The following is a 25,654-nucleotide window of genomic DNA, read 5'->3' as shown; positions in this document are numbered from 1 at the left end:
ATTCCCACAGGCACGGGTCAGCAGAAGTATCAGCACAGCGGCACAGCAGGACAGGAGTGCAGGCCCACCCGGGACAGTTAGCTGAAGCATTTGGGTAAATGCGCAGAGTTTTGAAAAGTAAAAAGTAACTGCCAGTGGCTCCAAGATGGCATATCCTCGCCGACGGAGCTCCGGCCACCAGCAAGCCTGGCCATGCCACCCAGCCACACTCCAAGGACAACCTGGGTCCCCAGACCCAACCAGCCCGAGATGACATTGCTTCCTCTTGGGCAAAACTCCAGAACTCCTGCAAAGTGAGGATGTGGGGAACCCTGCAAACCCAGGGATGCCTCCGTGGGGAAGAGCAGGAAGGCAGGGCCGTGGAGTGGAAGGCAGTGGGGACCCTGTCGCTCCCCCAACACTTGAGCCGCCCCGGGACCCCACGGTCCCACCGAGGCCAGTGGCGAAGGCTCACAGGTGTCTCAAGAAGTCTGTAGCTGCTGAAATACACGGAGAAAGGAGAAACGGAGAAAGACTTTGTGGTTCACGACTGCAACTTAGTAACTTAGCAACTTAGTAACGCAACTTAGTAACCGTGGGATGTTGTAGCAGACAAGCAGCTCAGAGATCAGTAAGACTCAGAAAGTGGCTATCGGGCTTCCACGCGATCTCTACATCTCCACATCTCTTCCGCCACGCGTGAGACAGGGGTCCCCCGGGGCGGACATGGGTGGGATGGAACCAGAACTGGAAGCCCCTCCGGGCACCGTGTCCATGGGGGGGCACCCCACACACCGGGCATCGCACACGCGCCACTGCAGTCTAGGCCATGGAGGCTCCGAGGGGAGGCAGAGGGAAGCCGACAGGGGCTCTGCCCCTCGCGGCCTGAGTGAGGAGCAGGAGGAGACACCCGAACTGGGCGGCGGCAGCACGACACGGACCCGTGTGAGGACCAGGAGCCGCGCAGATACCACGCAACCGGGGCAGCTCAGAGCCGAAACATCAAATCCGTCCCAGGTCCTACCGGTGGGACAGTACGAAGGACTCTGGAATGGGGCGCACACAGAGAAGGACCCGCAATCCAGAATGACAGGGTACCAGAGCAGGAAAGAGACCCTGGGCCACGGGCAGAAAGCACCCGTAACAAGACTTGACGCCGAAATTCCAGGGACGGGAGCCACTTGGAGCAGGTAACAGCCCAGTGGGTGACCATAACCTCTGGGGACACCAGGAGCTCACCAGAAGAGAGCCAGATGCAGGAACCACGGCCAGGCCAGACCAGTGGAGGCGGCAGGAGGATGGGTGCCAGCAGGGGTGCTGAGGGTGAGGCAGAGGCGGGCGTGGAGAGCAGAGGTGGAGGGAAGACAGCGTGGGGCCACGGGGAGAAACTGTGGCACACAGAGGGTCACCAGCACCCCACGGGCCCCGCAGGGAGTCTGGCCCTGCGCTAGATGGGGGGGCACAGCCAACCCGCCCCCCCCATCCCCGCTGCAGATCTAGCTCTTGGCGGCTCCTGGCACCAGTGCCGTCCCCGAGCAGCGAGGGATTCCTGCACCAGACCCAAGTGCAAACCACGGCCAAGTAACACGTCTGCCTATGCAAAACTCAAAACCGCACGACCAGAGACACAGGAAGCAAAGTCACAAAGTCACAAACTGGGCAAAAACACGAGTAACTCACCGAGTTCCCACCCTGGAGCGCGCAAACGGCTCATCGTCCCCACGCATTCGAGCACACAAACCACAACACCGCAAGCACTGGGCAGAGGGCTCCTCCCCTCGGCCCCGCCAGTGAGGCAGCACCCATGGGAGACACTGTCCTCCAGATGCTGAGAAGCCCGGCCTCCCTCTCTCTGGGCACCTTCACCTCCAGACTGCAGGCCTCCCCCCTACCCAGGAAACATGCACCGTCTCCCAGCCTCAGCAGGACCCCCGGACCCCCACACCCCCACCAGATCCCGCGGGGGCCAGGTGAGACAGCCTGCCTGCTGCCCAGCCCAGGAAAAGCCTGGATTGTGGTCCCCAAGCAGCAGGGAGGGGTCCCCGGGGCCAACTGAGAAACAAGCCAACTGCTAGAAATCAGAGCTGCGGTTTCTTGTTTGCGCACCCCATGCACGTCCAGCTCCTTCCCGCCCTCCTCAGCAGGAGACGTTGATGGAGTGAGGTGGAGTCCTGGGTTCTGGGAGAGACGGGGCCCTCCCCAGGTCTGTGCTGGGGGCATCAGTGGGGGCCGACCCCCGAAGGCCCTCTCACCTGAGCTGTGGGCTCCGCCGTGCCCCCAGGGAGCCAGCCCTCGGTTCACACCCTCGGACTGAATCAGAGGCCCCCCACGGGCTTTCAGTGCCAAGCCCGCCCTGTCCGGGTGCCCCTGAGAGGGTGCCGGGCCTAAGCCCATTCCCAGAGGCCCCCGAGGGAGCACGGCCCCCATCCGCCTCCCTGGACTCCTTGCCCCGTGCCCAGGAGGGCGCTGGCGTCTTACTGTGTAGATGAAGATGTCGTTCTCGGCGCCCAAGCCGTGGCCCCATGCCAGCTTCCCGAACAGCTCCTTCCGAAACTCCCACTTGAGCAGAATGGCGCAGCGCAGGAAGGTGAGCTTGGTGTGCTGGGCCGGGGAGAGACGGCCTCAGGCTTCCTCTCGTGGGTGCCCTCTCGGCTACACCCCAACCGGCTGGCCTTCTGCAGCCACACCGGCCCGGAGACACTGAGGGTCCCGGCCCCATGAGGACCCCTCTCACAGCTGTGCCCATGCCCTGGAGGGGCTGTACCCATGGAGGGGCGCCCCACAATAGTGTCTTTACCCACCCGTACACCCCATGGGTGTTCCACTCTAATTCACAGGAAAACTCAAGAGGCCAGTGGTCACTCTGGCCACCCCGGCTTCCTTCCTGACCTTGAGGGGTTCTCTCAAGGGCTAGGGGATAGGCTTCCAGGAAAGGAAGACCAGCCCCTCAATCACCAGCACCCAATAGCCACAGCCTGTAGTCCCAGAACCCTCTAGAAAGTCTCTGGGTCCCTCTGTCTCCAGATAACCCCACGACCTCGGGTTGTGGGGTCTCTACGGAACTGATTAAGGTCACAGGGATCCTGGGCGGCCCTAGGGTAGCCTGACCTGTGTCATTGTAAGGACAAACTTGGACACACACACAAGGGGACAACCGCGTAAGGACACAGGGAGAAGACGTGGTCTACATACCCAGGAGAGAGACCCTCAGAGGGGACCAGCCCTACCCCACCCTGAACCCCGCAGCGGCCTGAACTAAGACAGGCCTGTTCCCAAGTGGGCCTTTCCCTGCCTTGCTGAGTTGAGGGGGCACTGGCCCACCCAGTCTTTAAGCAAAGCTCCGTTTCTTCCCAAGTCTACCTGCCACGTGCTCGCCCCTACGTCCGCAGGAGACTGAGCTCTCCCCCAGCAACAAGGAGGCCCTGATCACAGGCCAGGCCGGCACTCCCCCAACTCCTGACGTCCGCTGGCTCGGAGAATGCACTGCCCTCCTTCACTAGGAGGCTTCTGGCCTCTGGGCAGCTTATCCAGCTTCCCAGGCTTTATAAGCCCGCCTCCTCCAGGTAGCCTCTCCTGCTTACCTTGACACTCTCCTCCGAACGCCCATCTGTACCCCTCCACCTCCCACGGGCGGGCGACACTGCTGCCTTCTCCTAGTCTCCCGTCCACCCCCTGCCCCCCCCCCCCGGCTTCCTCGGCCACGCGGGCTCTCAGCAGCCACCTGGCGCCAGGCCCTCTCTCCGGCGGGAGGGTCTCCTCGCCGGGTCAGGCCACCAGAGAAGGGTCCAGAGGGCTGGGTCCCGGGGGGCGGGGGATGGCCTGGAACTGAAGGAAGCCCCTCCGTGGGAAAGAAGCAGTTTCCTGCGGGCTCAGGAGGGACTGGGGAGGGGCAGCGGGCAGGCCTGCGTGGGTAGGGGTGAGGGGTCCGAGCCAAGGCATTTGGTGACTGGAGGCCCGCCCTGGACAGCCGCTCGTTGGGCCCGCTTGCCTGTGCGGCTTGAGGCCGGGCGCTCACCGTGGCCACGTCGGGGCAGGGGTCCGCCAGGTGGAGGAGCAGTGGCACGAGGGCCTGAAAGGCGAAGGGCTTGAGCTCCGGCCGGTACTTCCTGCCGCCGCTGTGGAGAACGTCTCCGAACAGCGAGATGGCTCCTCCCCGCACCGGGGCCTGCTCCTGCGGGATGGGACGCGGGAGCCCTCAGCCGCCAGCAGCCCGTCCCCCACCTGCCCCCTCTCCCACCTTCTGCTCTGGCCTCAGACGTGGTGCGGCGGCGGCCTGGGCCCTCACGCCCTCTCCAGCTCGCCGCGCGACCCTGTCCGGCCCGCAGGGCTGCCTTCTCTCCAGCCGGTCCCCGCTCCTCCCGCCACCCCTCCAGTGGCTGCAGCCCTCCTGTTGGGTTGGCTTCTTGCCCCCAAGGTTTCGCTCTGCTGTTCTGCAGGTTCTCTGCAGGGCCTCGGGGGCGTGCCAGGTCGGGGCTGTGGCATGGGCCCTGTGGCCAGACCTGGGACGGTCGAGCTCTGTGACCCTGGCCGGATGGGGACCCTTCTGGCTTCAGGTCATCCTGGGGCCTCCACGGCCTCACCCAGCCTCGGGGACTGCAACACACTTGCCCCTAGACACCTGCCCACCGGGCCCTGTGGTCCCTCCCGGCCTCACCCCTCCTGCCGCTCCTGCCATCAGCTCCTGGGCTGCACTAGGGATCCCCCAGATCAGGGCCGTTCCTGCCCCATCCCCCTCCCCCACTCTGGTCCCCAGCCTCCCGGTGGAGGAGCATGTGGCTTGGGCAGGATCACAGTCCTGGCAGCCCAGAGGCCTCCCAGAAACTTGCCCCTCCGCGGGGCTCAGGAAGACTCCACCCACAAGCCCCGGGGGTGGGAGAGGGGAGCGGCTTCGGCTGCTCCGATTGGCTGCGCCGCTGCCCCGCCCTCACATCCTCGAACAGCGGCAGCAGGTGCTGGGCCATCTTGAGGCTGGCAGCACCGACGCCCTGGGTCCCCAGGCGGTGCAGGATGTCGCCCAGGATCTCCATCAGGCCCATGAGGTCCTTGGGGTCGGGCTTCCTGAAACGGTCCAGCAGCCCGGCCAGCTGCCCACGGAGCAGCACCACCTGCGGGGCAGGGAGGAGACAAAGCCACTCCACAGCCGCCCTGCTCCATCCCTAGCGGCCTTCTGCACCTGCCCCACCGTGTCCCCCTCCCCCATGGACCCCGAGGCTCTCTGCCCGCCCCGCCTCCCCGTCACAGGCAGCAGGGGCCTGAGCCCCAGCCCTTGCAGGAACACCCAGGTGGTTTGGCTGTCAGGTGAGGAAGCCAGAGTCCCAGCCCCCCAGCCCCCTCCATTCCAGAAACCCTAGGAGCCCCAGCCCGAGGCAATACAGCGGGGTTTCCTAAAATTCCCACCCTCTCCTGCCTTGGCCTGACTTGCCTTCCCCGCCTGTGCGGTCCAGTGGGACCATCAGAGGGGCTCTTCTCAAATGCCTCCTCCCTGCGGTCTTCCTGGCCTAGGAGCAGGCAGACCCTCGTCTCACCTTCTTGGGGTGCACGAGCGTGCTGCTGAGGCCCTTCAGGCTCATGGCCCGCACCAGCTGGTTGGGGTGGTTGAGGCCCAGGCTCAGGAAGCTGTCCACAGTCCTCCGGGACACGTACTGGGTGAGCTCTTGGCTGTTGAGAAACTGAGCGGTGTGGGCACTGTCAGCTGCCCAGGACCAACAGCCTGTAGCCCAAGGGAGGTCGTGGGCTTGGGCTTAAGGAAGCATTTCCAGGCAGCAAGCGGGTCGGATGCGGAAAGCAGAAGTTAGGAAGCCCCCATATCGGAGGGTCCCAGAGGAAGTTCAATTCTCAGAACTTCTTAAGGGCCAGAGGACAGAGGCCAAGAGCAGGGGCAGGGCAGAGCCAAGGAGGGGCTGACCTCCGTGATGATGAGAATGGCCACAATGTTGTCCCGTTCCTCGGAGCTCTTCAGGGAGATGACTGCCTGCCCCAGGACAGCCTTGACCTCACAGTCATAGTGGGCCATGGCCCTGGAGAGGCAGACACAGGGGCCTCAAGGTCTTCATCCTTGGCCAGGGGTTCCCCCAGCCCCCCTCGACCTTGCTCAGTCAGAGACATGGCCCAGGCAACAGAGTCTAGGGGACAGGTCCCAGGGTAGGGTGCAGGGGGGCCCCATGAGGGATGCCATCTGGGCCGGGCCCCCCCAGGCTCGCGCTCACCTAGCCAAGAGGGTTACTCCCTCTGTGTAGGTTTCCAGATGCTCGAAGAGCTCCCAGCTTCGCAGCAGCTTGAGGTGGGCAAACACCTCCCAGTAGTTGGTGGTCCAGAAGAGACCCTTCAGGGCCTCCAGGCAGGTCCTAGGGGCACGTGGAGTGTTCAGAGGAGGGGAGTCGGGGCTCCAGGCCGGGGTCTCCTCAGCTGCATCCTCCCTCTCCCATCTGGGCCCGGGGGAGCGGCCCCCTTCCAAGCTGTGTCTCGGGATTCCAGCTTCTGCCGGCTTTGGGTCCCTGGGGCCCTGCTCCCCGGACTGCGAGCCTCTAGCCGGGGCCGGAGTTCACCCCTTTCTGGGTCCCCAGCACTTAGCTCCGGGCCTGGGGCCCACCAGGGCCTTCCACGGGTGCATGGAAGGATGGCCTGGGGCCCGGGAGTGCGGGGCTGGGCCCCGAGTCCACGTTAGAGGTCTCACCTGCAGGGGCTGAGGGGCTGCACCTCCAGGACGTCCTCCTCGTAGTCCGAGATGCCGTCCGCCACGCCCAGCTCGAACAGGTAGCGCAGCTGGGTGAGGAGGCCCACCAGGAGGCCCGCGAAGGCCCAGCGCACGGTGGCCTTGTACTCCCGGGTGTACAGGAGCTCGTAAATGGTGCCCAGGGCCTGCAGCAGGCGACAGAGCCGGACTCGGGGAGGCGACACCCTCACCGGGGCCAGCGGAGTGGCCGTCACCCCACCCCACCCCCACCTGGGCCCCTGCTGCCTGTGCCTGGTGGGGGCTGGGAGGTCCACGCTGGGGCTCAGCATCGAGGGTCCTCGGCGGCTCCTGATGAGACTCTCCTCGGCCGGGTCACCCGGGGATCCCACAGGACACCCCCCGGATGACAACGCCGCTGCGAGGGGGGCGGGCGCTGGGGGCACACGGGGGTGGGGGGGTGGGGGGAGGAGGCTCACCAGCAGGGAGATGAGCTCCGCTGGCTGGCTGAGCCTGAGGAGCTTCCCGGTGGGCCGCACCTTCAGCTTCATGTAGAGCAGGGTGAGCACCCTGCGAGCCAGCTTCGGGTTGCCCGCCAGGGCCTTCCACAGCAGTAGGACCTGTCTGGGGAGGCAGGGAGCCCAGTCCCGCCAGGGGTGGAGGGGCCGGTGGGATGTGACCCTCGGGAAAGCAGGGTGACCTCCTCGCCGTGTGGGAGTGGAGACGACTGGGCCCATCGGGGGCGGAGAGGGAGCCCTTCCCTCGGGGAGCCCAGGAGGCTGTGTCCTAACGGCCTGTGAGGTCGCCCTCCCAGCCCCGCTCAGAGCCCGCAGCCCAGGCTAGCTTTCCCTAACATTAGAGCTTGTTCCCACTGTGCTGCCGTCCCTTGCCAAGTGACCTTCCCCAGCTTGCTTCCTCCCTGGGGACATGGGGCTCAGCCCTTAGGCGCCTACGATTAGATGGACCAGGCAAAGGGGCACCACATTGGGTGTGTCTCCCTGGGGACGGGGTGGGGGGCTCATGTTGCTGCATGCCTGGGAGCCCTGCTCCCTGTTGAAGGGACTGTGGCCCTGTGATGGCCTGGTGCTCCCCAAGAGGATCCTGGGGCCACCCTGGTCCCCCAGCACCCCTCAGACTTCAGGCCACACACACACAGACTACTCAGGGGTGCTCTGACTGGGGCTACTCCGCAGCCCAGGGCCCCCCACTTTGTCCAGGGCTCCAGCTTCCTGCTGCCGGGCCCATCTAACATCCCCAGGTGCAGCTTAGAAAGTGAACACTAGCCCCAAGGGGCAGTGGGGCGGTCTGTGTATGGGCCCGGGGCCCTGGCCAGCTGAGGGTGCTGCTTGGGGCAAGTTAGGTCCTTTGGGTCGCCCAGCTGACCTCCGAAAGCCCCTGCGATTTGGCCTCTAAGGGCTCTCTGAGTCTGAGGGACACTTCCATGCCGAAAGTCCCCTTCCTAGGACTGTTGGAGCCTCCTTTAATCCCTCAGCCTGGGACAGCTCCAGGGACCCCCCTGGCCTTGGCTCCAGAGTCTGGGAAGGAGAGGACAGGCGGGCGAGCACACAGCGGCCTGCTCAGGAGCGGGGGAGTCTGCCCAGAGACAGTGTGTGGTGTCTGGAGTGGTGAGGTGCAGGCATCTGCCTCAGGGTCATGGGCACAGGGGACCTACCTCTCGGAGGGGTGACCCAGGGACAGTATCACCTCGACAGTCTCTTGGGTGTACTGAGTCCCCAGCACCGTCACCACCTTCATCATGGTCTGCAGGACGCCCTTGAACATGACAGAGGACAGCTCCTGGAACAGGCCCTGCAGGATCTCGGCCACCTGCGCGTGGAAGGGCAGCGGGGAGCGGGTGTCACCGTGACCACCTGGGGCCGTGCAGTGCTGGGGGCCGGGGGCGCCCTCCGGACCCACCGCCTCTGGGGCTCAGTGGCACTGGTGACAAGGTGTACATGCCCACGGGCTCACGGACACGTCGGAGGTGCAGCTGGCTGGCTGGCTGGCTGCCCGCCCCTGGCCCGGGGCCGGCCACGAGGTCGCACCTGCTCTCTCTTGACGCGGCGTTCCTCCAGGAGCAGCAGGAGCAGCTGCGAGGCCAGGTCGCACTGTGGCTGGCTGCGGCTGCCCAGCCTCTCCACGAGGGTGAGGACGAGCTGCGTGTGCTGGGCCACCGTCAGGCTCCTGTTCAAGGCCTGGGCCGGGGTGCAGGGTGGGGGGTGGTGAGGGGCCACGGGGGCACTAGCCCCGGTCTCTCCTAATTGGGGCGAGGAGAGGGGGCACAGTTCTGACTCCGAGGCGGAGTGAGAGCCAGGATGCAGATGTGCAGGGACCCCCGAAAGGACCCTGCCCGGTCGCCCCTCCCCACCGGACTGTTGGTGACCCTCCTCCCCAGCTTGGCTCCATGGTGACTGCCGCTGCTCCAGACAGTTGCTCTGGGGATGGTGATGGGAGCAAGCGGTTCTGTCCGGAGGTCAGGGCCCCTCAGGAGCCGCCTACAGCCAGGGACTGACTCGGAGTCCAAGGGCCCAGCCGCTGCTTCGGGGGTGCGCTTCACACCGCGGCCCTCCTGTGGCTTGAGCTGAGACCACGCGCCCCCGGCTCGACCCTCGGCTCGTCCCTGCCGCTCTCGCTCCCCCCCTCCTCCTGAGCACACAGCTTCGTCCTCGGAACTGCCTGGGAACCCCTGTCCCCGGGCTGTTTCCAGGGACCCCACCAGGACAGCAGGCTTCTGAGCACCCTGCCCCCCCGGGAGGGATCCTGGGGGCCGTCTGTGTGTGTGGAGGCAAGGGATTGTGGCTCCTGTCCCAGCAGGCTGGGGGTCGGGCCCAGGGACCCTTGCATGAAGGCAGGGAAACCGAGGCAATGGAAGGGTTGGACACCCCCCAGGCCATTGGAGGCAGAGCTCGGACTTGAACCCAAACCCTGGACTGGGAAGGAGACACCCAGCGCAGGGAGGGCAGAGGCCGAGGGGAAAGTGCGGGCCAGTCCCGGCAGACCCACTAGTTACCCTCCTGAGGAACCACAGAGGAAAGGCCATGAGGACCGCCACGGCCGAGGTCAAGGAGAACCTTAGACCCTGACTCGGCGGGGGGTGGGGAGTGGGCACTGTCTCCAGGTCACAGGCGGGAGGGTGCAGCCTCCAGCCCGCTCCACCTGCCCAGCCCCCCACAGAGGTTAGAGAACGGGCGGGCGGCGCTCCAGGGTTCCACGTGGGGCCCACCGCCCCTCCCCCCGCTGCAGCAGGACCACCTTCACCACGTTGTAGCATTTCTTCTCTGACTGCCTGCGGGCCTTTGCCTCGAAGTTCTTCATCTTATTCAGAAGAATGAACTGCTCCGTGCTCCCTGAGGAGGGGCACCTGTCAGGAAGCCGGGACCCTGGCGGCCGCAGCCCCCTGCCCCCCCCTCACTCACCCTTCTGCTGGATCAGAAGCTGCAGAAGCAAGTAGATGCTCTGGCGGGAGTGGCTTCGCGTCACCGGGTCCTTGTCCTGCCACAGCAGCGCCAGCAGGCCGAGCTGGTGGCCCAGCAGGGAGGGTGTGGCCTCTTCCTGGGGAGGCCATGCGGGGAAGCCGGCCTGGGTCCAGACACCCCGCCCCGCGCCCCTGATCTCCGCTGTCCCTCCCTCCGTCCTGGGCCCAGCGTCTAGGCTGGCCTGTGCTCTTTGTTCCCTGGGCCGGAATGCGCTCCCTCTGCCCCCCAGTCTCTCTCCCCACCCTCCTCCAGGTCTCTGCTCCAAGGCAGCCTTGCCAGCAAGATCTCCCGGACTGTGCTATTTGAACCGCAACCTCTGCCCCAGGACAGGGGCACCACAGGGTCTTTGTGTCGTCCCCCAGCCCCGTGCCTAGCCACCGGATGCTCGGCGAATAGTGACTGTGAGACCTGGGGGGGAGGGTCGGTCCCGCAGGGAGGCAGGAGGCCCTGGGGGGTGTCCTTGCTCCTCCCCTCGCGCGCCCCTCCCCTCCTCACCACAGGTGCAGGGCAGGGGGACCCTCACAGTGAGTGTCACGTAGTCCACCGTGTACTGGAGGAGCAGGAAGGTGGTCTGTGCCGCTCGCTTGCGCTCGTGGCTCTTGTCTGAGTGCAGCCAGGGCTCCACGTGCTGCCGTGGGGAGGGGAGCCCGTGGGCCCTCGCTGCCCATACCTGGCCTTGGACGTGGCCGCTGGGGCCGAGTCACAGCGGGGCGATCCATGCCCGTCCCGCCCCCGGATGGTTCACCCCTCTAGGTCTGGCCACCAGCCCGGCTCCCTCAGGTGAGGCCAGGTCTGGGACCACGGGACCCAGAAAGACCCTGGGGCGGCCTCAGTGGCCTCAGGGGCTGCAGCGGCGGTAGGGGATGGTGGGCAGACCGGAGCCAGGAAGTTTGAGGGTCTGTCTCCAGCTGTGCAAGGGCCCGCATCCCATCCGAGTCTGTTCCTCCCCGCCCTCAGGGGCGCCTGCATTGGAGGTCACCAGATCAAGGTCACCTGATCCTTGCAGAGTCCTTAACTCTTCTGAAACGCCCGCCACTGCCTTCGTGAGAGGACAACCCCTGGAGCCCTTGGGTCAGCGGTGTAGGGCACAGTGGCCAGCCTGCCCCGCCCCCGTATAGGAGGGACCACCCTGAGTGGACCTTAGAGAGTCCAGGGCCCGGATCGCGCTGGGCAGCGAGAGCCGCCAGTTCTGCGCCCCGTGCCCCGCCGGCCCGCACCTGCAGCAGGAAGCACATCTCGTCCATGCTCTTGTTCTCGGAGAGGAAGCTCTGGAGAAGCAGGTCCAGCGCCTGCATGGATTTCTTGTACAGCGCCTGACAGGGCAGAGCGCGACCCTGCGTCAGGGTGGTTACACCAGCCTCTGTGGCCGACCCGCTCGCCGTCTCTCCCCTGGGGCTCCGTGAACTGCCCCTGATGAGGGCTTGGTCGCTGCTCCCTGCGGGGCTCAGGGAGATGGCTGTGACATCCGTGCCGGACCCTATCCTCACCCTGGGCCCCAGGGAGGACCGGCAGCACCCTTGTGCCTGCCAGGTCTTCCCGTGCTAACTGCTGCAGTGTTCCATCTGCCCCCAAGGCCTCAGGAAGGGACCGAGCCCAGAGAGCCACAGATGTCCCCACGGGCGCACCGCCGGCCCGGGCTGCACCCCGAGGCACTGCTCCCAGCACAGAAACAGAAACCAGAAAGTACTGCCCCATGAGACCCAGGGCAAGAGGATGTCTGCTCCCACGCGTGCAGGTCCGCGTGGCGCGGAAGGTTCTAGCGAGTGCGGGAAGCCAAGGAGATAGGGCCGGCATCCACACTGAAGAGAAAGAAGGAGACCCTTTATTCCCAGAAGCCATCAGAGTCCTACAGAGTCTCTAAACGGCTCGTCAGTGGTTCAGCAGAGCTCCTGGAAGATGTAGGATCAATGTACCGAAGTCAGTTGTATTTCTGCATACTGGCAAAGAACAAGGGGAAAGGAAAAAAAAATTTTTTAAGATTTTATTTATTTATTTGACAGACAGAGATCACAAGCAGGCAGAGAGGCAGGCAGAGAGAGGGGGAAGCAGACTCCCCGCTGAGCAGAGAGCCCAATGCGGGGCTTGATCCCAGGACCCGGGGATGATAACCTGAGCCAAAGGCAGAGGCTTTAACCCACTGAGCCACCCAGGCGCTCCAAGGGAAAGGAAAATTTTAAATATTACTGGCAATATCAGAAAAATATGCAAAATACACAGGAGAGAATCCAACGAAAGGCGTGCAAGACATCAAACACGAAAAACCGGGGAGCTCTTGAGGGGCTCAGAGACCACCGAAATGAACCGGTCGGCACGTCGAGCACCTCGATTACAAGACAAAATGATTTCCAGATGTCAGTTCCCCCTGATCTATCTATGGAATCAGTGTACGTCTAGAAGCTGACCTGCTGGTTCTGTAACTCAGATGTAAATGCACAGAACCTAGACATGCAGAAACAACTTTGAGAAAGATGAGCCAGTATGAAGGACTTCTACCACTTCTGAACTTACGCGAAGCTCCCAGGGCAGGACAGGGTGGCCTTAGCATAAGCAGATGGACAGAGCCAGGGGAGCCTGGGCGGCGCAGGTAGGGAAGACTCCGTCCCTTGGTTTCGTGCTCTCAGGGTCCTGTGATCAAGCCCGAGGTCGGGCTCAGCTTGGCGTCTGCCTAAGGCCCCGTCTCCTGCTGCCCCTCCCCGTCCTGTCCTGCTCCCTCACTGGCCCATGCTCTCTTGCTCTCTCTCAAACAAATAAATCCTAAAAAACAAAATGAAACAAAGAACAGATCAACAGATATGCAGACCAGAACAGAGGCCAGAAACGGAAGCAGACACACGATCAGCGGATTTTCTAGGGGCACAAAGGTAACCCAGAAGAGAAGGGATGATCTATTCCACGCACGGCTGGGCTCTGGGGGGTCCTGGGTCAACCAGGTTCCACGCACAAGAAGCTTCGCTCCAGACCAGACCCCCATAAGAGCTCAAAACGTCATGGACCTGAGGGTAAAACCTAGGAGACAAATCTTGGTGACCTTGGCTGAAGGAAAGAGTTCCTTGATACAACACCAGGAACACGGTCCCTGAAACTAAAAATAGGTAGATAGAACTTCGAGTAAAAAACGTCCTCTCTGCAGAAAAGACAAGATGATACAAAGATGAGCCACTGATGGGAAAAAAGTGTTTTCAAATCACCCGCTAAAGGACTCACATCGCAATTAGAAAAGGGACTCTAGGGGCGGCTGGGTGGCTCAGAGGGTTACAGCCTCTGCCTTCGGCTCAGGTCATGATCCCAGGGTCTTGGGATTGAGGGAGCCTGCTTCCCCCCTCCTCTCTGCCTAATTGTGATCTCTGCCTGTCAAATAAATAAAATCTTTAAAAAAGAAAGAAAGAAAGAGAAGAAAAGGGACTCTAGACACTAATGACCAAACAGATAATCCAACTTACAAATTAGGAACAAGATTTGGACAGACACCTCCCCAAAGAAGACATAAAGATGGTGAAAAGCACATGAAAAGATGTTCCGCATCTTCGTCAGCAGAGAGATGAAATTCGAAACCCCCGCTAGAATCACCGACCCCCGCAACAGAATGGCCAGAATGTAAGACCGACTCCAGCGTGTGCGGACGGGGACGTCGAAGGACCCGGAGCTCTCGGCCGCGCTGGGGGGGCTATGAGGCAGCGCAGCCCATCCGGAAGGCAGTTTGGCGAGTCAAACACAGCCGTCCCTGTCCTGGGTATTCACCTCCAGATCGAAATCAGGTTGGTACAAAGAGCTGCACGCACAGCAGACTATCCCAAAGAGTCCCAAACCGGAAGCGACGGGTGAGTACACCAACCCTCGGTCACCCCCAAACTCAGAGCCTGAGCTGCAGCAGAGAGCACGGGGCCGCAAACAGCAGCTGCGCGGTGCGGATGAGCCTCTGGGCCGTTCCGGCGGCAGGGCCAGTCCAGGCAGAGAAGCGCGTACTGTGCGACACAGCAGCACTTACAGGAAGGGAGTTCTAGAAGATTCAGACGATATGACGGCAATAGCAAGGAGGGACTCCACGGTGGCCTGACGAAGCTTGGGGTGATAAATACGCCCGCCATCCTGATTTTGAGGATAGTCTCAGAGGGAAAATGTGTAAAATCGCATACTCGACTGTGCACCCTGTTCCACTCTGGGGGTCAACCCCGTTAACCAGACCCAGCTCCCACGCGGGGTCGTGCCCAGTGGCATCCCGTCTGGCACCTGGCCCGTCCCTCCTCGGAGCTCCAGCTACAGGTCGGGCTTGGGGTCCAGGCACACCGTCCTAGCTGCTGGCCGCTCCGGACCTGGCCCCCACGCATACGTCCCAGTGGCTCGCTGGGGCTCAAAGTCAGCTGCTTTGGCGCCAGAGCCCCCCGGAGGGTCAGCGGAGACCCCCAGCGGCTGCATGGTGGTCCCCTTCTCCTGTGTCCCCCACCCTGCCCTCTGGAGCTGCCCCAAAGTGCACCAGCACGGCTCAGGTCCCCGCCTTGACTTGTCTCCATGCCGGTCTGCTGTCTGTCACCAACAGGGCCAGGGACGTGTGTTAACACTTAGTGGGCTGGACATTTCACTGCCTGTTCTGCTTTATTTTCATGGGACCAAACCCAAAGTCCTCAAAGAATAATGATTCCTGGGGGGTCCGCGTCCCCCAGCCTCCGGTTGGTGCACCCCGAAAGGCGGGTCACCAGGACTCCACTTCCCGACGGATGGAGAGCACGTTGGCCCGCACTCTGGATACCTGGGACCTGCATGGGGTGCATGTGTCTCTGCCGGCCCCTGGGGGGCAGCACACTGGGCCCAACAGCAGAACCGGACCGACTGCAGGCAGGAGCGGCACACGCTTGGGGGTTGCTTTTACGCCCTTGTCCTCTCTGAGCCTCAAAACATCAGTGGGGCAGCGCGGAGACCAGAGCCCCACTGCAGGGACAGATCTCAAGACGCAGGCTTTCCCAGGGTCAAGGCAAGGCTGCAGCACAGCCAGGATGAAAGCCGTCCCGGGCCAGGGTTCTCTCCCATGCTCTTCTCACTCGCACACGCGGCGAGGGCTCGGCAAACCAGCCCAGCACCCAGGACCCAGCACCCAGAGACAGGAGAGCGGCCCGGGAGCAGGCAGTCACCAGGACGTCCGGGGCCGAGTCTAGCGGAGGTAAGCAGCTCTTCAACCTCTCCCCGGGCGGGAGCATGAACAGGGTCTGCAGGCAGGTCTGCAGGATCTGGGACTTCACCACGGGTTTGAGGCTCGGCCGCAGGCTGCTGGAAGGACGGAGATTGCGGACTTCTCCACAGAGCCCCGGCTGAGACAGACGCCCAGCAGGGAGAGGCTCTCAACCTAAAATTCGGAAGTGGGCCTGGATTCCAGAAATTCCTCACACTCTGGCTTGGTGGGGGGGACGCTGTAGGGGAACACAGAGCTCATTCAGCCTGGGCAAGGCCGTCCCAATGCGTTTGGGCTCACTGGCATCTGCGGTCATTGTCAGCAGTGTGAATGGGGTCAGGGGTCAGCCAGTGGAAAAGGTCAGGGCCAGAGCGTAACCAGTGTTAAGGTTCAACGTGTGACCAGGATCAGGGTGTGTGGCCAGCGTCAGGGCTCAGCGTGTGACTGAGGCCAGGATTTGGTGAGTGACCAGGTCAGTGCTCGGTCAGTGCCAAGGTCGGCAACCTGTCTGGGATAGGCCACAAGGCAAATGGGTCCCCTGGGGCACCTGCCTGAGCCCCTTGGGGCACCTGCCTGAGCCCCCTGGGGCACCTGCCTGAGTCCCCGGGGCACCTGCCTGAGTCCCCTGGGGCACCTGCCTGAGCCCCCTGGGGCACCTGCCTTGGCTTCAGCGGGGCCAGCCCCTCCCACGCACTGCGACCCCTTTTCCACATCCATCTCCTCACACACACGCGGACTCCTGCCCCGTCCACAAAGGACTTGGCCTATCTTCATTCCCGGACCCCAAAGGAGAGTTACCTCAGTTTCACAATGACCAATATGACCTTCTGCCGGAAAAGGGTGGCCAGGAAGTTGGGCTCCTTTTGAAGGATGCGCTGGTCAGGGGGGCAGGGTGTGGTCAGACAAGAGGCGCTTGGCCATGAGTGCCAGCCCGGCTCCCCATGCCGGGCGCCCTGCTCACTGCCCCCGTGGGCACCGCTCACCAGGAGGCACTGGATGAGGTCTGGTATCTGAGTGAACTTGTAGCTCTGGGTGCCGTCCTCTTGCCTGAGAGCTTTCGTAAGCATGATGGCCGCCAAGAGGAAGCTGGTTTTCAGGATGTTGTCCTGTCCGTGCAGAGCCGCGGATGCTCAGCAGGGGTCCCTTGTCTCTCCCCCTCCCCCGCAGAGCCCGAGCACCCTCCCCCCCAGCTCAGAGGCCGGGCGGCCCCCGTGCACACGCAGACGCCCCGCGCCCCTGCCGCCCGAGCCTACGGGCTCACGTAGCAGCTGCAGGAGAAGTAGTAGACCATCCTGGAGATGATGTTGTCCACCCAGGGCAGGATCTGCTCCCGGGCGTGCAGGGCCATCTGCCCGTAGCACAGCAGGTACGTGCTGCTGACCCACCTCCAGTGCCTGTCAGGGTCTGACTGCTGTGGACGGGGAGCTGGTCGGTCCCACACTCCGGTGCCAGCCCTCCCCCGGGCGCCCCCAGCTCGCGCACCCCTCCAGTCGGGAGCTTCTGCCTTTCCAGGCAGGCCAGGGCCTCTGAGGGTCTCCCGCGCGTCCGCTTTTCCCAGCGAGGAGCCGAGGACCAACAAAACACAGGGGCCCCGCGCAGACCGGCAGGGGAAGTGCCCCGGTGAGGAAGCTGGGGTCAGGGCAAGCCCATGGTCGCCAACCGTCAGACCCCACCGAGGTTCCGGATCACACGTGTGGGGCCCCAGCAGCCAGGGTCACAAGGGCCAGGCCACAGCAAGAACTGAGACGGTCTGAGAGCCACGCACCAGCCGCTCAGGGAAGCAGGCAGGGCAGCGTCCACGTTTCCAGCAAGCAAACGGAAACTCGGGGTGCCCACCTGATGTCTGCGGGCCCCAGGCCCTCCCGCCCGCCAGCTGCCCACTCTACCGGGCACTCCGGGGACATGAAGGTGGTCCTCAGAAACCTGGTGCGGCCCAGGTGCTCCAGCAAGGCCCACACCGCCTGCAGGTGTGAGGAAGACACGATGCCGACAGTCTCCGCGATGCCCTGCGGGGCCGGAGGAGCCCATGAGTTGGTCCCCGTGTGGCTGCGCAGGGTGCGCTGCCATCTCCCGCCCATGCCTCCCACGGGCCCTACAAAGGCAGGCAGGGGAGCCTACCCCAGACCTCAAGGGCGTGCACCCCACTGTGGCCACCAGGTCAGGATGAAACCAGGCCACAGCTGCCGTCAGTCCCGAGGTCAGGACCAGGCAGCCCCTGCGCCGGGGGCCCCATTTACCAGCGCAGTGCTGGGCACTGTGGGAGTCGCACAGCCGGGGTGTGGAGGGCGGAAAGGTCAGGCACCCCGAGTAGCAAGGCCCGTGCTGGGGACTCAGGGCCCCCGGGGGTGCGAGGGCAGCAGACCCACCTCCCGCTGGCTGCTGGACTGGTGGGACAGCTCCAGGAGGTCCGCCAGGTGCCTTCTCACTAGCTCCTGGTCGGTAGTCTCTCTGAGGATCAGCCCAAAAACGTGGAAGAGGAAGGTCTGGGAGGAGGAGGCATGGAGCAGGCGCTGGGCCGGCAGCAGGACGAGGGGCAGCCGCCCCCACTGCGTGAAAGACGCTGGGGAGCACCCCCCGGCCGCTGTGCCCACTGCCTGTGTGAGACTGGGGGAGGCACGTGGGGTCACCGCAGCCCCTCCCCCCCCACCTGGTTTGCTTCCCGGCTGGGCCTGGGGGGCTGTCCCTGGGCCCAGAGCTTCGGATCATACATTACCACTTGGGGAGTGGGGCCGGGGGGTGCCTCAACAGCCACGTGCTCCGCCACAGTCAGAGCCTCGTGGGGGTCTCAGAGACCACAAAGGACACCCTGGGCAGCATCACCCAGGACTGACCTTCTCCAAAGGCTGCTTGAGCTCCAGGTTCAAGGGCGCCAGGAGCTCCTGGATGCCGGTGTCAGCCACCTCCTTCCCGATGAGCTGCAGGCAGGACACAGGGCTTGGGCCCCACCCGCCCCACCCCAGGGAGCTGGACACCAACTCCATCAGGAACCCCCAAGGATGGCGGTCACCTGTGGGTGAGCAGGGAAGATAAGCTACTGCCAAAAGGTAAGGGGAGATTTGGGGGTGCTACCCTCCAACAACCCACTAGGGCACTCGCTTCAAGTGTGATTCTGGCCAGGTCTACTTCTCCTTGATCCCTGGCAACCTGTAGGACAGAGGCTGGTGAGCCCCTGATGGCCTGGCCCCGCTGGCCTCTCCTGCCACCATCTTGCCAGCCTCAGGGCCTTTGCACAGACTCTTCCCCACTGGCTGGATTTCCCCTCCTCCCTGCCTCTGAGCAAGAGTCCCTGAGCCTGGGCTGGCCTTCGGCCAGATTCCAGGTCCCGAAGCTGAGCTCTCTATGTGCTTGGAGCCTTCTCCCTCTGTGCGCACCCATCCTGAGGCAAAAGGGGGTGTCCTGCAGGGGCGAGCGGGTCTCCTAGAATCCCACCTGGGTTTGCTCCTTGATGCAGTGGTGGATGGTGTCCAGCACCACGTTCTTCTCCAAGACAGACATGGTCCTAATTTTGTCAACGAGGGCTTCCTCCTCGAGTGGTCTGTCTTTCAGGGGCTCCTCCAAGATCGCCCTCTCTGGCTGACCTGCAGACCGCAGAGAAGCAACCCTGTGTCGGGGGTGCCAGAGAGAAGCTGCATCCCCAGTCCTGGCTCTGGCTGGGCCCCTGAGTCATGCGGCCTGAGTGACTGTCTTGGCAGCGTGTCTGCATCTGCATCTGCGGGAGAGCGGTGGGAAAGCAGCCAGCCAGACTGAAGGCCGGAAGTGCAGAGGGCAGACGCCTCTTGGGACAGGGGGCTGGGACACAGCTGGGAGGCGTGACCACCTGCAGAAGCCAGCCCCCCAGCAAAGGGAACGCGCCTTACGACAGGAGTGCCGAACGCCAGCCCAAGAGAACAGGTACCCGAAGTTTGTCATTTGGAATAAAAACTTAGGTCTCTACAGTACTTGTCACACCAGAATAATCAGCAGGCAGTGACGATACTGGAATTTCTAAATGAAAACTGCAAACGTTCTGAGCAGACTGGGCTTTGCTATTAGAGAGATTCTCTAATATTCTAACATTCTCTCCCAGAGGAGAGAAGAGCTTTCTCAGCGGGATGCAGAGACCGGAACAGAGTTTTCAGGCTAGCAACGCAGTCAGCACAGCCCACCATGCAGGGGACACAGAAAAGATTTTTGCCGTGTGTACAGCAGGTCACTATTACTGCATAAGGACCTCTCCTACGACCGGAGATGGGGAGGAGAGATGCCCAGAGGAAAGCCTGGCCGACAGAGAAATAAGAAAATGGGACCTCGCTGCTGGTTAAAGAAACGCAAATTAAAACCACCAGAGATGGGGCGCCTGGGTGGCTCAGTGGGTCAAAGCCTCTGCCTTCCGCTCAGGTCATGATCCCAGGGTCCTGGGATCGAGCCCCGCATCGGGCTCTCTGCTCAGCGGGGAGCCTGCTTCCTCCCCTCTCTGCCTGCCTCTCTGCCTACTTCTGATCTGTCTGTCAAAGAAATAAATAAAATCTTTACAAACAAACAAACAAACAAACAAACCCCCCAGAGACAGGAGATGTGTATCCTCGAGGCCGGGCTGGAGGGGGGCAGGGTGAGAAGTGAGGGCATTTTCCCACCCCCCGGGGCCAGAGGGGGCAGGAATTCGTCCTCTTCAAAAGGAGATTTAACAACAGGTCTCAAGCATAAATAAAAATCACGTTCAAAGCCACTCCGCCAAGAGGCTTCCTGTCTCAGGCCCCAACACAGCCTGGGAGCGAAGAGAACCCTCAGAGCAGGTTTCCAAGCGCTCTAACACTTTGCAACGCTAATCCATACTTCTTTGATCAGGAGAAAGAGGTGGGAGCGAAGCCAGGGCCCCCCAGGAATGGAAACAAAGTCAGGCCTGGGGTCAGGTGTCGCCGGCCGGAAGCAGCGTTACCTGCAGGCTCTGCCCTCCCAGCCACAGCCTGCCCCACAGTCTCGGGCCCACTGGTGTGTCCCAGCACACCCACTCGGGGACCCCCCACCCCAGCTGATCCCCACAGCCAGGGTCACTGCTTAAATCGAGAGCCAGGCCCAGGCTGCCTATTAGGCGGCCTCACAGGCGATGCTGCCCCCTGCCCGCTGGACCCGCCCCCTGCCCTCTGGACCCGCCCGTCCAACTATCCTGCTCCTTCCTTCATTCAATAGAAGTTTGTTCAAAATCTGCTATTTGCCTGACACCAGAACCACAAATAACCACAAAATGCTTGTGTTTACAGCACTCGCAAAGCGTCTGGGCCCCCAGAGCGGGCGGGAGACCACCCGCCACTCCCTTCCCAGGGTCGTAGGCGGGGCAGCGCCGAGGGGGTCGCCGGGTGTCCCGCCTCCCGCACCTGCGCCCGAAGAGCTGAGACCCTGACTCCGTGGGTACAGGGCCAGCTGCGGCCCTTCGCGTCGCCTCAGGCAGGCAGAGCAAGGCTCCAAATCAAGCCTCGACCACTGGGTAAGGCTCCAGAGACCCTGCCTTTCTACAAGTTTCTGTCAGGTGCAAAGGAGCTGTCTCCACCCCCGGAAGACGTGAGACCCCGACACCCCTCGGTGCGGCCCTAGGCCCTGCGTCCCTGCCCTGCACAGAGCAGACGCTCAGACAGTGGACACGAGGGGCCTGAAATGAGGGAAGGGGTGCGCTCCAGGGGACCAGGACAGTGCCGACCAGAGACAGCCCAGAAGGCCCTTGAAGGCCCTGGACCCCCGCTCTCCACAGCCCCCTGCCCACTCTACTCACCATTGTCCCACTCCTGCTCCTCTGTGGGGGACAGGCAGTTGGACCTGCACTGGGGACAGTGAGGGTCATCGCTGGGGGCAGCCACCATGGACAGCGGCACCTCCTGGGAGCACAGGTCCTGGGGTGGGGGCAGAGGGTAGGACCAGTCAGACCCACTCAAAAGGGGCCAGACCGCACTGGGGCCCCTGCCTCAGTCACCCACCCCAACTCTACCAGGTACCCCCAGCAGGTCACCCAACCCTATCAGGGGACCCCCCACCTCAGTCAGTCACCCCGAACTTACTGGGGTCCCCAGGGGACATGGAAAGGAGGGAAGGATGGGGTTCCTACCTGGAGCTGACATTCAAGGCCCTCCCACCTTGCCAGGCCCCAGGCTCCCCTCCCTAGACACTCTGGGATTCCGAGTCCTGTGATCGTGTGGCAGTGACTACTCGGTCTGGACTCTCTGCTTCCCACTGTCCGTACAACTACAGCTCAGGGACCAGAGAGAGGTGCCAAAGAAGCTTTAGCGTCTGGCCTGAGCTGGGGGGAAGGGTCATGTGCCCCATAGCAGCCTGGGCCCTCCCTGGCCCTCACCAGCCTCCGACCGTCCACACCCAACCACCCGTCTACCAGGCTCCCCAGCATGAGGAGATGGTGAGGGGCCTGGGTCTGGGCACCTTCTGGTTCAGAGGGCCCAGGACAGGCCAAATTCTGCATTCTCAGAAGCCTCCAGGTGCCCCCGATGCTGCCAGGCTGAGCTCAGGGACCACCTGGAGGCCCCACAGACCCTTTCTGGGCTGGACCTACATAACCCAGACGCCTGCAGATAGACCTCCCTCAAGGCCCTGACCTGGGGACTCTTCTTCTGAGAGAGGGCACCTCTGAGACCATGGCCACCCTAGGGCTCTGGCATCCTGTGGACCCCCTCCCGCTCCCCTCACCTCAACTCCCCGGGGCTCCCCAAAACTGTCCATTCACCCACCACTGCCCCCAAAGGACCCTCAGACCTCTCCCGAGCCCTTACCTCTCTTCCAGCCTCTGCCTCAGGCCTCCCAGAAAGCACGGCCTCCAGGGGGCCGTCTGGCCCTCGCCCACCAGCCCTCACCTGGCACCCTCCCCTCTGGAGGCAGGGGGCGGTCTGCACCCCAAAGCCCCAACGTGTATGGGGATGAGCGAAGGCGCGCAGACCCACGAGTCTGTGCCTTGAGTAGATGCACCCAACGGCGAGCCGAGGAAAGCGGCCAGCCTCTCCCTGAACGGCGGGCACCTGGGCACCTGGGATCTTCCCCCCCACCCCGGCTCGGTGCCAGCGAAGACATGGGCACCATCTGGTGTTCATGAGTCAAACCTGTGTCTCGGGACCTCGTGCCCCTGTGAGTCTCCCTGCTCCTTCCCTCTGGCCACCTTTCTGCCCCCACTTGACAGACGTCTGGGGTCCCTCTGCCCCAGGCCTGGAGGGTATGACAACTGACAAGTTCAGCCCAGTCCTGCCCTCTGTCCCAAGCCACCCTCGACCAGGCGTCCCCCACATCCCAACGTCAGATCCAGACTTCTCGCCCAGACGCTCCAGTGCCCTGTTCCTTCAGGGGCTGCGTCAGACCCTTCCCTCCCCGCCCTGGCTGAGCTGGCTGTTCCCTCAAGTGGGGCCCCTGCAACTCCTTCCCGACCCCAGCAGACCCCACTCTTGCTCTGGCGTGACTCGTGCTGACCCGTCCCCGAGGGCGCCCCCCACACAGGTGCGGGTCCACACGCAGACCCCCGTGGCCTGTGCTCCGGCTACGGGCTCTGGCTCGGTGTTGACGTGTTTGGAGAAGACAGTTTTCCCTGGATGTTTAACCCCCTTCTTGCAGATTGGTCCCCAAGACCCTCTTCATGCTTAAGACAAAGGCCATAGTCATCCATTGCAAGCCTGGGGTGAGGCCGGGCTGCTACTGGGAACGGTGGAAGAAGCCTGGGCAGGTTTCCTGGAGAAGGTGAGGTGAGACCGCAAAGTCAGAAAGGGGACAGTAGACCCGAAGAGGTGATGTTAGGGTGGCTCATGGTAACCAAATCCCAAAGAGGATACTTTGGTCAGAGAGGACAGAGGTCACCTGGGGATGCAGCTGGGGGAGGGGCGAGGGCGGGTCTCCCTCCTCCTGCCAGACCCCGCCTCTCCCTCCACCTCTGCCGGATCGGTGACCTCCTGGCTCCCTGCTGCCCACACCCCCCCCCCCATGCCGGGTCCCCTCAGCCTGCAGGCCTTAAGCTCTGGCCCCCCCCACTCCGTCCACCTCTGCGGGGGTCCCCATGGAGGCGGGCTGGGGGGGTTGGGGGGGTCGGCAGCCTGCAAAACTGCTCAGGCATCCCGCAAGTCAACTTGGCAAGGAGGGTCAGGCTCATCCCAGAAACGCATATGAAAGATGTTATTCACCCATAAACATTGTTTAAAAGGTCACCGAAGACAACAGCCCTGAGGGGGTGTCTGCCAAGACCCCCAGAGAACACAGTCCTTGACTGGGAATCCTGCTGCCGGGAATCTAATCTACAGAAAAGTGAGAGATGCATGAACAGACTCAGGACTCAATTATGCTTCCTGGGTTTAAAAAAAGCCAGACATGGGGGCGTCTGGGTGGCACAGTTGGTTAAGGGTCAGAGTCCTGATTTCGGCTTAGGTCATGATCTCGGGGTCCTTAGTGGAGAGTCTGCTTCTCCCTCTCCCTCTGTCCCTCCCCCGGCTCACACTCACCTGCACGCTCTCTCTGTCTCTCTCTCCCAAATACATAAATAAATCTTTTTTTAAAAAGCTGTGGGTGGTCAAAACCAGAGGAAGGAAACTGCGGACAGGGGTTAAGGTCATGTTCGTGAAGACCATCCCATGGTGTGGGAGACACTTAGGATCCCACACGGAGTCACGAAGTCCTAGGATTCTCATGGAAAATGACAAGGGGTCTCGAGTGCAAGGTTCAGGGGGCTTTGCCCCCAGGCCCCTCTCACCGGGGTACAGCCCGTCTGTGGCGGGCCCAGCCGACCCTCTTTGGAGACGGAATGCCCATTGAAAACCGAAGGCAGTGAGGGGTTAGAACAAAGGTAAGGACAAGACAGGTCAGTGGACACTACCTGGGGTCCTGAGGGGGCAGGGCCAGCTCCGGAGTGGGGCGGGGAGGGCTGCACGGGGCACTCTGCCCAGGTCTGAGGTCCAGGGAGCCTGAGAAGACAGGAGGGTCAGGCCTTGGAGCAGCCTATGTGGGCTCACGGGTGGGGGTGGGGGAGGGCAGGACGCAGCCCCTCTGGGCCAACCAGGGCCTCCTTTGGGCCTCTGAGGCCCTGGGAGACGGTGCGCCCAAGGTCACTCTGCCTCTCGAGGCCCCGAGCGTCCCGCGGGAGGCCAGCCGCCATCAGACAGCACAGGAGGTGTTCTCTGAGAAAGGATGTGGACGTGGGCTGTGTTCTCGATGACCAGCCACCAGGGGACAGTTTGAGGACAAACCCGAGTTCACAGGGTCCGGAGAAAAGCCAGCCCGAGGCGACGCGAGGGGCGTCGTGGCACATGGTTCGTGGGGGAGCTGGGGAGCACCAGGCAGGACGGAGGGGTGGGTCCAGCCAGTACTTACGACTGCTGGGCTGCCGCTCAGCTGGTTACAGGCATCCCCAAGAGACGCCACTATGAGTCACGAGTCCCTGTCCCCAGGGCTCACTGGGGACTCGTCTCCTGAGAAAGTGAGTCTGTGAACCAAGGTTCTCCCGGGGGCCCTGTCCCCAACAGCCACACGGGCCTGAGAATTCCGTCCTCCAACCGACACCTTGGGCAGTTGGGCCCTCCCCGTGCAGGAGGCCGTGATTTCTGCTCTCCGAGGCCAAGAGGGACCCCAGGCTGGACGCTGACCCAGACAGGACTTGGGACAGTGGTGCCACCCTGGCTCACGGCAGCCATCCCAGAAGGCAGGACCTGCGCCACCCCAGGCAGACTCCTTGGGGCTGCCGGCCGGGCCGGGCTCCAGAGGCTCCTTTCTGGAGAGACCTGGGCCTGCGCTGCCAGCACTCTGGAGACCCTTGGGGGTGCGTGGGTCACACAGGTGCTGCCCGCCTGAGTTCATTCCTGACTTTGGGCTCACTGGGTCGCCGGGTTGTGGTCTCCGACCCAAGGTGGCTGTGCTCTCAGCTCCCTCAGCCAAGGACCATGCCCCCCAAGGTGCGGAGAATAGAAGATGGGTCCAGACTTGCCGCTACCTGCCCAATGGCGTCTTCGCTGACATTCCCCCGACATGCACACTGCGACCAGAGGGCACTCGGGGGCTGAGCTGAAGCACCAGCCCTTGAGGGGGCCTCTGGGGAAACGGAGCCCCTTCCTGGTATAGGGACCCTCCTCCTGCCTCACCACCCCCTAGGGCAGCTCAGGGACAGAAAGCCAGCTCTGGCCTGGCAGACCAGCAGTGCCCTCCCCCTGGGGCCTCGGGCTGACCCCTCCCCCAGGACCTGCTGGCCACCAGCAGGGATCATCCCTGTAGTTGTCCTGGGGGCTGGGCTGTGGCAAATCCGGCTGAGAGAGAAAGACCCTCCTCCTCCCATGAGCTCTGGGTGAGGCCCAGAAGGTGAGGCCAGTGGGCCGGAAGCAGGGGTCCCAAAGGATTGGGCCCCAAGGAGCCTGGGCGTGACCCCACAAGAGG

The 25,654-nt window shown here is 63.2% G+C and overlaps 1 protein-coding gene across 11 annotated transcripts in view; it reads right to left on the bottom strand.

The window, feature by feature from the left end:
• LOC131827752 (maestro heat-like repeat family member 5) overlaps window positions 1–25,417 on the bottom strand; it is a 35,673-nt gene extending 10,256 nt beyond the window's left edge. For 3 of the 11 annotated variants that reach the window (XM_059168713.1, XM_059168714.1, XM_059168715.1), the window contains exons 1-25: window positions 24,602–24,741; window positions 24,108–24,195; window positions 21,030–21,147; window positions 18,716–18,864; window positions 18,118–18,201; window positions 17,653–17,769; window positions 17,173–17,292; window positions 16,548–16,697; window positions 16,270–16,392; window positions 16,085–16,161; window positions 15,249–15,384; window positions 11,343–11,438; window positions 10,649–10,753; window positions 10,066–10,201; window positions 9,902–9,996; window positions 8,695–8,844; window positions 8,322–8,476; window positions 7,129–7,273; window positions 6,653–6,837; window positions 6,186–6,323; window positions 5,885–5,996; window positions 5,505–5,648; window positions 4,908–5,084; window positions 3,995–4,150; window positions 2,458–2,580 (exon numbers count right to left, since the gene is read on the bottom strand). In XM_059168713.1, coding sequence (XP_059024696.1) covers window positions 2,458–2,580; window positions 3,995–4,150; window positions 4,908–5,084; window positions 5,505–5,648; window positions 5,885–5,996; window positions 6,186–6,323; window positions 6,653–6,837; window positions 7,129–7,273; window positions 8,322–8,476; window positions 8,695–8,844; window positions 9,902–9,996; window positions 10,066–10,201; window positions 10,649–10,753; window positions 11,343–11,438; window positions 15,249–15,384; window positions 16,085–16,161; window positions 16,270–16,392; window positions 16,548–16,697; window positions 17,173–17,292; window positions 17,653–17,769; window positions 18,118–18,201; window positions 18,716–18,864; window positions 21,030–21,117 — 2,961 coding nt within the window. In that variant the 5' untranslated portion in view covers window positions 21,118–21,147; window positions 24,108–24,195; window positions 24,602–24,741. Of the gene's footprint in view, window positions 1–2,457; window positions 2,581–3,994; window positions 4,151–4,814; window positions 5,085–5,504; window positions 5,649–5,884; window positions 5,997–6,185; window positions 6,324–6,652; window positions 6,838–7,128; window positions 7,274–8,321; window positions 8,477–8,694; window positions 8,845–9,901; window positions 9,997–10,065; window positions 10,202–10,648; window positions 10,754–11,342; window positions 11,439–15,248; window positions 15,385–16,084; window positions 16,162–16,269; window positions 16,393–16,547; window positions 16,698–17,172; window positions 17,293–17,652; window positions 17,770–18,117; window positions 18,294–18,715; window positions 18,865–21,029; window positions 21,148–24,107; window positions 24,196–24,601; window positions 24,742–25,217 lie in introns of those variants that run through there. The other 8 variants (XM_059168706.1, XM_059168708.1, XM_059168707.1 and 5 more) reach the window with 8 other exon arrangements.
• Between the last annotated feature and the right edge of the window lie 237 nt (window positions 25,418–25,654).

This window comes from Mustela lutreola, chromosome 3 (genome assembly GCF_030435805.1).
Source record: "Mustela lutreola isolate mMusLut2 chromosome 3, mMusLut2.pri, whole genome shotgun sequence".
NCBI lineage: Eukaryota > Metazoa > Chordata > Mammalia > Carnivora > Mustelidae > Mustela > Mustela lutreola.
The sequence above is the reverse complement of the archived record's forward strand: the minus strand, read 5'-3'. Positions and strand labels throughout refer to the sequence as shown.